Below are 11,511 nucleotides of genomic sequence, written 5' to 3' on the forward strand. Positions count from 1 at the left end.
TCCCCTCGCTCCACCGCCACAGAGCCCCGGGCCCCAACCGGGGACACCTCGCGCCGAGGCCCCCGTCGCTGCCCCGCTCCCAGGCCCCACCGCGGAGCCGCTCCCCCAACCCCGCTGCCCTCCACCGCCTCCCGCGCCTCACCTGCACCTGCTCGCGGAAGCGGAGCCGCCCCGCCGCTCCCCAAGAGAAGCGACAGCAGGAGGACGAGCCCGAGCGGGCGCCGGGGTCCGAGGGGCAGCGGGCCGCCCCCCCGCCGCCCGGCACCCCCACCGAGCCCCCCGCGTTTCTGCATGCCCTCCGCTCCCGGCCCGAGGCTCGGCGCTAAACGAGGGGCTCGAGGTTCTCAGCGTCTCCGGCAAGCCCCCGCGGCAGCCGCTGCCCCCCGCCTCCGCGGTGCGGCTGCCCGCGGCATCGGACCCCGCCACCCCGCTCCCCTCACAGAACCCCACCGGTCCCTGCGGACACCGCCGCCGCCATCTTCCGGGCTACCTGACCGGGAGGGGGTGGAGCACGTTGCTGATTGATAGCCCAATGCGCCAATCAACCCCCGTCTTACGCTCAGGAGGCGGGATCACTGGCTGGGACGGGGCTAATCTATGATTGACAGCCAGATCAGCTAGTCGCTGCGCACAGGGCGAGCTAGGGCGAGCGAAGGCTGCGGCGCGAGAACGGCGGAGCGCGTTTGCCAATCAAGCCGCACTCCGGGCGACGGCAGGAGGGCGGAGCTTCCCTCGGATTGAAGGCGCTCTCCGCCAACCGGCTGGCGGCGCGGCTCCCGAGGGCGGGAGAAGGAGGAGGGGTTTGGCTGAGGCCGTGCGCAGGACACGCGGGAAGAGTGCCGCCTGGAGGCGCGGCGCCCACTCGCAGTGCCGGTCCGCAGTGCCCGCGGGGGCCTCGCTGGGGCTGCGCTTAGTGCGCCCTGGGCCCCCCGTACGGCCAAGTCATGGCGGGCCCTTCTGTAGACGCAGGCCCCTCAGCAGGGATCCCCCCGCATAGAGAAGCACAGGCCCAAACCTGTGCCCTCGTGTCTCCGAGACCACGGCGGTGTCCTGCTCTTCCAGGCCAGCCTGGGCCCGGGGGACTCCCCCGGGGAGCGAGCCGGCGCGGGGTCGCGGCCGAGCTCTCTGCCAGTGCAATCCGTGTTCAGCTGTCCCCTCTGTGCACCCGCAGCCTCCACTCTATGCCAGCGGCCAGGTGAGGAAACTCGAGAGAAACAGTGAAGAGCAGACCCTGCTTCCCTCGGAAGCCGCGGAGCCCTCCGGCAGAGGGGCTCCCCAGGAGCCACGGCGCCCACGCTACGCCGCCGCCACCGGCGCGGGAGCAGGGGCGGGCAGGCCGGCCCTCCGTGCTCGCTCGTACCCCGCCCTCGGGCTGCGCCCCTGGGTTATTCACGCTCCTCTGCAGAAGAGGAGTGCGAGGAGTCTCGGGTTAGACACGGAGATGGGCATGGACTGGCCTCTGCAGCCTGTGCGCTTCCAAGGCTGGAGACGACCTTGTTAAATCGATGACACAAGCAGGATTCAGAAACAAAGATTATTCTGGTTTAGGTTTAGATTTGTAATTCTGCCGAATTTAGAGTATGTGAAAATGAGGTGACAGTTTTAAGTAGCATAAACAGAAGTGTTAATCCTAAGGAATCAGGGGCTCTATGTAGTGAGGAAATGGGGAAATACCATACGACTAACAAACTAGATTTCCATTTTCCAAATAATTTAGCAAAAAGGCTAATTATGTCAAGATTATATAATTACTTTGGGAGCACAGATTGTCCAAAGAAATGTACAATGAGTGCACCCCTGGGACTTCATGAAAGGAAAGTTTTGTGCTCAAAGTAGGACTTGGAACATGATGTCCAGGAAGACATAACATAAAGTTAAATCCCTCTCTGTCGCTAAGAGTTTTTTCTGGGGTAATTTTTCTCCTACCACGGGGATGTACTTAAAATCAAATTACTTTCCTCTTGCCAAGTCTGTGTTTACCCCCAGATATCCTCTCTCTGGCTTGAAGACACTAATTGTACTACCAAATGACCCATATTTTTTTAAATGTTCTAATTAGTTTTTCTTCCAAGGGAAATACTTTATTTGAATAATGATATGGAAGACAATCTCCTCTTTTGTTGTTTTAGTAAACTATTATTAATGTGTTATGCTGCTTATTGTGAATTATTTTTTAAAAGCAATATAAAACAATAAACAGTCCCAAAGTATTCCTTGTCTGTCTGGCTGTAGATTTTATGGACTGCAAAGGTAAAATGTGGTCCTCTCCCTTTCAAATCAGTGACATGTAACATGCAATAATTTTTTTCATATACAAACAGCCACCATCTCAACTGAAATAGCTCTGTACTGATGTAAAACTGATGCTGGTGACAAGCATGCAGCCAGGTCTTTCTCTATGTATACTATAAACATCCAGTGGAAACTTCACAGTTAGTCCTTTATTCTTTATTCTATCAAATCTCCCTCCACTGAGTATGGACATCAGGGCTGGGGCCTCTGGATGTGAATGTGTCTCCTTCTAGTTGACGTTATAGCCACATTTTTTAATGATGGTTATTCAAACTACACCGTACTTCCGTGGTATAACTACATGGGCAAATCCAGTGTACCTATTGCTACAGTGTCTAGGGTCTAAGGTACTTCTGAGATCTGTCACTGACTTCATGCAAATTCCATACGTAACCAATTTTGAGGTTCATAGCAGCTACAGACATAAAGTTTAAAACTTCATTTGTAGCCTATCAGCAGGTTTACAATGCAAGGGTGTTCTCATTTCAATAGTGAAAACAATTCATTGCATTTTAAACACAGCAGACTGCTTTATTTCCCAACCCACCTTATCATAATTGAATGTTAGGCCTTTGATCTAATTTACTGATAAAACATCATGTTGTAATATCATCTGGGAAGTTATGGCAGCGTATCATTAAAAGGACTTGTTAGAGCGCTCTTCTATAATGATGGTACACTTAAAGTTAGCTATGAATTAGTCACTGGTAGAAGCTAAATAACCAAACCTTCCAGTCCTTTGTTCTACATGTTAGTCACAGTTACTCCCTATCTTCAAATACACCATGAACATCACAAAAAAACAAAGACACAAAGCCTAGTCTCCTACCTGCCATCATCAGGAATGTTACAATTCACCCATTTACGATTTCTGCAGTTAAACATTTGTGGTAACTAGATGAGACCAGTGGGATGAGCAACCTAATACCAAGTAATCCAAAAGGTACTTAAAAAGAAAATATATTTACTTAAGCAAAACTCTTCCTGTATGCAAAATGGGATGTATGACCACATATCACAGCCTCATGTTTCTTGATTATGCGTTGTTATCATTGCCAAATTACTGAAGCTGCTGTTCCGTGTGGGAGGTGTTAAAACCCTTTTTTAGAGACAGATAATTGGATCAACTAAAGGATGTTGACGGTTTTATTTGCAGTTGGTTTTCTTCAATATTTTTGATAACATTATTGGTGTGGAAGGAATATTGTCTAGCAGACTGAGCAAGTTGCCAGAGGGGTGTTAAAGGTCTTCAATGTAACTGTGAATAAAGCCCGAAAAGATTCATGATTTGCTTACTACAAAACAGACTATCACTGAGCATCAGGAACAGAGCTGATTACAGAACCAAGGTCTTTATTCCAGGTCACTGTTTTAAGCATAAAGATTAGTTTCCATATATATGAATGTTGAGACACACATCCTGCTCTCCCTCCCCCGAAAGACAAATCTCTCATCCTTTCATATATAACCTTTTCTTTCCCTGTCAGTGTTGTCTTTTTATATTTAACAAAGTGATTTGCTTTTCCACCTGATAGAGACAAAATAAATATCACTGATTTTAACCTCCACTTTCAGTCATGTGACCTAATAGTGGTTTTATATAGCTGGAGGCATCTTTCTCAGTTCCAATACTACAGCATCCAAAATGATTTTATATAGCTCCCAAGGAAAATTGGCTAAAGAAAACTGGGTTTAAAACATTCAGTAAAGGAAATTTTCTTATTTGAGTCAAATGTTTTCCCCTTAGTATCTATCTGTCACTCTAAAGTGGGCTTAGAACAGAACTCTGATTTCTTCCCACAAATGCTTAAGCTCGCACATGGAGAAACGAACCTCTGAAAAATATGGCAGGGCATATTTTGAATCGCTGGTAGAAAATTCAGTTTATATTAATTTTAAAATGTGTTAAAGATCCAGCAGCTCTTGCTAATCCATTCCTCGTAAATCCATTTAGGAACTACATTCTTCTTGGGAAAGATTTCATATTTGGATTTGCATCTGCCACTAACGTCCTGGAAAATGTAGTACAAATTTCATTTCTGTTGACTCAGGAATACCTACTGTATTTTGACGGGCCTGATCTGGAAGGGCACTATCTACTTTGGCTTCAAACAGGTGTACTTTACGAGGTTCTAACATTAAGATATGAAGATGGATCATAATTGTAAATGTATCTTATTCAATTCATTTAAATTTACTTTATTTACTTTATTAAACCAAATTCATTTCACTTTAGTCCACTGAACCATCCTATGGAATCAGTGGAGTTAATCAAAAGAATGAATTTTTGTGAAAGAGTATTTAAGTGCTCCCTCAAAGAGGCATAAGAAGCGCCAACATCAGTATAAATTTATTCTAAGCAGGATTCTATCCTGGCTTACAAGAAATAGTCATGAGTGGGCAAATTTCTTTCCCCACATACTACTCTTTGATGATGTTGCCAGCCAAAATGCCAATTCATGCCAATTTTGAAACTGGTTTTTATGCCACTGACAAATGTCTAAGCCTCTAAGGCTGGACTAAAAGACACATCTGTGGTGATAGAGCTGTATCTTAAAGCTTCCTATAGAACTCTTCACCAAAATTTTAAGAGAGAAATCATGTGTGTCTATTCTCTCCAAAGGTATAGGAGATTTAACTAACTAACTTCCATTAACAAAAGGAAATGCAAAATGATGACTTCTGTGTAAAGAAGCTGTTGTAAAACTTTCATGGCTACATTAGAAATTCCTTGCCACCCTCTCCTATTTATTTTTAGCAAATGCTAAACTCTGTGCTCTATTAAATTTTGCTCCAGATGCAGCAAAGCAGTACTGAATATAGTGAGAAACCATTTAACCAAATGAATGTCTGATGTGGTACTGGTCTAAATATACATTATATGTGTGTCAAGGAAAAAAAAAGCAAAACAGAAAGAATATTCTCACAAACAGACCAAGTAAGACACAACAGATCAAACAACGAGGTTTCAATTCAGCCTTTCCTCATGCAGTACTTTCATTAAGGCAATAGTTGTGGAAGCTGCTCAGCAACTCTCAAAAACTTGCCCTGAGACTACTCAAATAAGCAAGTGTTACTGCTTAAGGCTTCATGTGTTTTTACACTGTAGGTGTAATATGACAAGAACAGCACTCCTGCAAAGGAATAGTTCAGCAACATTTCAGCCTAAGTGCAAGGGTTTAGTAAAACTACCTACAAGTTATAGAACCAGTGCCTCTTTGAAAACAAACAAACAATCTACAGGCTGCAGTGAATGGTCCTGTAATTAGCCATGTTTAAATAAATATATTGCTGGTGTCAATTCTGTTCAGCCAAGCTTGCCAAAAAAAGCACTCTGTTTCTGGACTTCTAGATCAGCAGAAATCTCTTCATCACAAATCCTTTCAATAAAGGAAGGCAAACATTTGAGCAGAAGATATAGTATGATTTGCATGTCTCCCCAAAAAGTAATTCTAATACTAAATTTTAATAAAAATTATACATCACCACTTGAATGTGTCACCGGTTGAAAGAGAAAAATTGAATGAGTTATTCAGAGCTGTGTTTTGAGTCCTATCAAACAGGGTAGTCTTGATCAACCTGCCTATTAATGTAATACTTTCCATTTCCATGCCACTTTATACCTAACTTTGTAAAAAATAATTAAGAAAAACCCTCATAAAGTACTAGTTCTCATTAACATTAAGCAAGCTGAAGCTCAGGGAAGATTAAAGGACAATTTTTTACATATGTAAGCACTCACCTCTCATTTTAAGTATCTTTAATAACCTGATCCTAAGTAACTGCTCCAGAATTAAACCAGAAATTATCTTAGACCACTTGCATTCCCCTTCAACAGTCTCTCACTGGCTTCCACACTTAGTTTTAGTAAAAGCATAAGCAAAGACTTCAGGCTAAGGACCACTCTGTGTACGGGGGGGGGGGGGGGGGAGCTCATCCCAGTTTGGAAATAATTTGCAGTACTGCCAAAAGGAATTTTTAAAAGAAGCACTTGGATCTAGAGGTCAGATCCAGAAAGGAATAAATAAAACAGACTAAGCTGCTAACATACAGACAACTGGTGTTCTAATGCTTTCAGCTAAAGTGCACACTTGGAAGAAAAACACAAGGATTCAAGATTTAAAGGAAGGTGCAGTTCATTGAAGCACTGTAAGGGAAGGAAGGATCTACCTTGTACTGAAATGTTGACGCTTTGCAATCTTACTTCTTCTTCTATTAATGAATGTTGCCTTCCAGAGCACTGAAATTTCAACATGACCAATTAGGCAGAGAAGAATCGAGGTGAATCAAGACAAATTAAGTAGGATCAGGAAGAATCTTGCCAATTGAGCAAGGAGCACAAACCAATATATCCAGCACATGTAAACTGGAAAACATAATTTTTGATATTTTCATTTATTTTTAATAGTCATGGGTTCAAAAGACAAAGTTCAGAACAAGAACCATTTATCAGAGGGAGTAACTGGACATAAATTTCTGCACTGTTTGGTAATCAGAACGGAGAGAGGTATAAAATACCTCAATGAAAATTTGTTACAGAGAAAGCAATGAAAACCAATGAGCAAAGCTTATGCCACAGACAAAGAACCAGACAAAGAACAACTCACTAAAACGAAATTGCAGACGCATTTTAAAAAACCTTGGCACTATTAAGGACAGTGTCTTTTTCAAAAAGTTTACTTATTAATTTTAACTGCTTACTTACAATAAACAAACAGACCTGAAATATATAGCTTATTTTCCTTATCCTTGCAGTCTGAGAGTCAAAAGATCATCCAAGAATTGAAGATCTCCTATCTTCCACAATCCCTTCCTCATCTTTTTAATAAAACTAATCCAACAGAAACAGGTTTACAAAATTATTTAAAAGTTTGGAGTCTTACAGGTGAAGTTGCTTTGCTAGTAGGATTAAAAAATACAGACAGATAAAAAGATAGTGAAAATTTAAGCAAGGGTCATACTCACTGCGACTGTTTTTTCATCTCCAATACTAACAACCTAATGAGCTCAACTTGCCATGCAGGATATTCTTTTTCCCCCCTCATTACAGCATCATAGGAGTATTGCATGTCCTTTAATTCTGCACTATATTATTTTGGCTGTATCCTACAACGGAGTAGGGCTGCTTATGTGATTGGTATTACTTATGTGTGCCAGTATATGCAGAAATATGTCTCATATTTTTAGTGATCAACGCTAGGAAAATCCAGGGAATGATCCCATCTTGTCTGAGCAGTAGCTACCTGAGCACAAAAGATGTTTTTCAAAATGCTCACCTCTTTGCTACTTTTCAAAGCTTTGACTGAAGTGAAAAGGTCTAATTTCATTCAGTAAGTGTCAGTAGTTATAATTCTCCTCTCCAATCCAGGAAAGGAAAAATTCGTCCAAATAAAAAATGTATTTATCTTTATGCAGAAGTGGTGTTTTCTTTTGCTGTCAAAGTAATGTAGAAACCAATAAATATACCTTATTAGGATGTTTATGGTATATCAGACAACACAGAATCTAAATCACTTCTGAACAGTACCAAGGGGTCTGATGATAAATTGCTGACTATTTATGAATCTTGTGAATCAACCTCTATGTACACTGAGTAATTAGGAAGAAGGGGTGGCTGACAAGTTGCATTTTTTTCTTCATAATTTCCAAATGTAAATTATTTGAACATGAAGGAAATTCAATCTAAAGATCCAAAGCTAATAAAAATCCAAGGGCTGTAGGATGTTCACCAAGAGGATGTCTTATTCAGATCTGTACACAATACCAAAAGGATGTGCTGTTTCAGTGCTGTAAATGCCATGGGGTACAGTGACTATCACTGTAAATCGAGAAAAAACATCGTAAGAGATTAAACTAGATGAGAAAACAGTTAACAGCACCTTTGCCAAAATTTTAATTCCTCTGCAAGTGCATACTACCTGTGCTAAGTAATTTTGACCACCCAAATGTTTTTAGAACATGGCAGGTGACACACCCACTCCAAGACATCAGAAAATGTTAACATCATGTCTACTTGAAACTTTCTTTCAATGCAGCTGCAGACTAGGAATTTTAAAGATAAGGAAAAAAAAAACAATTTTATGTCATAATGTACCATATAGACATAAAGCATGATTTCCTCTTGTGTTATGAGCATGTGCCATCACCACATGGCTGGAAAGCTGCCTAACAAGCTGACAACTTCTGAATTAACCTTGTGTGAACACAGCTCAGGTTATCTATTTATAAAGTCGTACCACAGGTGTTGCCTACAGTGGGATATTACAATAAGCAGCAGTTAACAGAGCGATTCTCATTTTGATGCGACCCAGGTGCTCAGTTGTGCCTTATCAGTCTTTCTAGCTAGTGCTCTCAATTAGAAATTCAGAGAGCCTGGCATCTGGCACAGGAAGACAACAGAAATTAACATTACCATTTCCCAGGGGCCATGGATTAAACATGGCTTGCACCTGCTCGGTTTACTGCTGAGCTAGTAAGAGCAAGATTATCACTTTTACCCTTTCATTGGTTAAATTTTACAGCTTAACCATCCAACACCGTATGGACCACTTTTTAATTTGACCCAAATATAATATCCATCCCGCACAAACCTCTAGACGCATTTATTTTTGTCAAAAATGTGTCTCAAAAATGCTGAATCACTGAATGTAGGTAACAGAAAATGTTATTTTTATCAAGCAAATTAATACAACTTGTATTACATTCCTACACATTAAATACTCCTGTCTTATATGAAAATCTTCCACTGCTCTTTGTGCATAAGCAGAAACATCCATGTATCATGTCTGATTTTTCCTCTGCCTAGTATTTGATTACAGCTGTTGGAGATCAGAATCGTTACAAGAGCTTTCCTCTTCACTGGCAGTGTTGAACAATTAGCAGGTCCCATCACTGGGAATGGGCTTGTACATATGTCCTTGCTGCAACGTGCTTTGCTCCAGCTGGCAAACAGAAGCCTGGCAACAATCTATTAACATTCTCCGTGCTGATCTAGATTCCCTGCCTGGGCAGACCCACTGGAGAGGAAATATCCATGCTGAGGATTCCTGGTCTCATCTGTTGAGAGCCTCATCCTGTAGAGGAGGTGCTAATAGGAGAGAAAGCAGAGAAGGAAGGTCTCTAGAACATCAAGATCACTGAAAGGCAGGAGATACCGTCTGTGCCCCACCATCACCTGCCAATGACTCCCACAGAGATCTGAACAGCACCAGTTAAAGCTTGAACCCAGGCTAACCTTCTCTCTAGGCTCTGGTGCTGTGGCACTTATGCAGGTGGCTCAATTAATGTACACAGTTCTCCTTATAGTTAAACTCTGAGTGAGAAACACACAGGAGCTCTGGTGTGGATTGGTTTAGTGTCCAAAGAGCTCACCATACTGCTTCCCATATGTGCTCTAACTGCTCTTCTGCTCTGTCATTCCTGTGCTTGTCTGAAATACAGTTTTGTCCACCACTGAGAAATTAAGTACATCTCCAGATGGCTCTGAATATCTGCTTCCTTTAAGTGGAGTTTTGTACTGCTGTATAGAATTGCAAGACATTACAGAATATCAGAGAAAGTATGCTTTAGTGCTGTACAATGAAAACACAATGCTCATCCCACTGGTTAAAGAGGCTAAAAACTAAATAAGACATAGATATGAAGGTCACCATTTGGAACACAGGAGGTATATAATAACGTATCGATTTGCTGACCCCGTGTTGAAGGAGTCTTGCATTTAATGATTTATAGATACATATCACATGGAGAAAGACTATTCATTACATTCAGAGGACTAATAAATTAGTTGTTGTACACTGCAATGTATGGACAACAAAAACTGAAACAGTTTTTTTTATTTTACTCCTACTGCATAACAAGCAATTAGCATATGCACTTGTGATAATTACAAATTAAAATATGCAATTGGTCATGCATTTTGTGTATGTAATTTTGAGTCCAATTCATCATCTGGCCCAGGAAATACTGGGAACAGCTATCATTTATAGTCATGTTTGTTTACACCACTCTGGAAAAGAGACTCTTACACTGGGTCTGATTGTTTTCTGCATGATCAGTGTGTAGCGATCTTAGCATAAATGAGACACAGTCAAACGGATTTTGAAGTAGAACAGGCATTCATGTGTTCTGCCTACTGCATTATTATTGATATGCTTTTGCTTTTTGCTTCATGTTATGATGTTTGGCAAAAGAACTCGGGCTCCTGCCCAATCTTAAAAAGAAAGAATTATTGAGGAAGGACGGAAAAGGAATTCCACAGACAGATTTGCACGTGATAGACATACATAAGAATGCATATAAAATCCCAAAGAAACAATGTCTACATTAGCGCTACAAATTCTGTAAGCCTTTAAGCTGCCAGCAGAATACCTCTTTGATTCTGCACTTTTTTTAACTGCCACAGACTTCAATAGCAGTTCTGGCCATTCACAGAATGAAGGGGCAGCCCCTAAGAGACTGGTAAGATACTGTAGAGATTACTAGAAAGGAAGAAATACACCCGCTTAGGGCTTACTCTCCTAAAAAAGGACATGCTAGGAAGAAAACAGTGTCTTTCAAAATGGAACTACAAGAAGCAGAGATTAGGGATCTGCCTTGTGTTGTGACTATGTTTAGAAGCACAGTATGACGTTATTTATACAAGGGCCTCAACTCAAATTAGTTGAGGAAATCCCCATTCCCTAAACTAGGAAAAGAATGTAACTTGCATTCACTTAAGACTCCTTTCAGACTTGCTCATCATTCATTATGTAATTTTGTAGATGCTGAAAAATGAGTTCCTAACTGAGAAATTAAAGAGGAAGCACACTAAGAGTGAAATAAACACAGTATGGGAATGACATGAGAACCTACGGAAAATTTCATATCGCATTTCCCGAAAGTGAGCTTCTGTCGGAAAGATGATCACGACTGCATTAACAAGCCCCCCAGTTATTCCCAGCAACATGACTTTCAACAGCCTTTGATACACATAATGACAACTTTGTGGTATTAAAGCTTAATTTATTGTGAGTAGAATTCTTCCTTGATTTTTCTCTCCACTGACTCTGATGCAATTAATTCCCTTGACAATGCTGCTTATAAAACCAGATAAGTCAAGTTAAAGCAGTTAATAAGAAATATATAGGGAACACACTTTTTTTCCCCTGCCTGCAATATCCTGTGCATATCTTTATGTAGAAACAACTACTCCTCTTGAAAATATTAGACAGTTCATGT

The 11,511-nt window shown here is 41.6% G+C and overlaps 1 protein-coding gene across 4 annotated transcripts in view; it reads right to left on the minus strand.

Annotated features, from left to right (window-relative positions):
• Positions 1–495, minus strand: part of LMTK2 (lemur tyrosine kinase 2) — a 44,739-nt gene extending 44,244 nt beyond the window's left edge. For all 4 annotated transcript variants that reach the window (XR_012777568.1, XR_012777567.1, XM_075514761.1 and 1 more), the window contains exon 1: positions 143–495. Coding sequence is in view for 2 of the 4 variants with exons in the window: in XM_075514761.1 (XP_075370876.1) it covers positions 143–293 (151 nt within the window). In the remaining 2 variants the exon portion in view is untranslated. The remainder of the gene's footprint in view (positions 1–142) is intronic.
• Positions 496–11,511: the final 11,016 nt, after the last annotated feature.

This window comes from Mycteria americana, chromosome 12, assembly GCF_035582795.1.
Source record: "Mycteria americana isolate JAX WOST 10 ecotype Jacksonville Zoo and Gardens chromosome 12, USCA_MyAme_1.0, whole genome shotgun sequence".
Lineage (NCBI taxonomy): Eukaryota > Metazoa > Chordata > Aves > Ciconiiformes > Ciconiidae > Mycteria > Mycteria americana.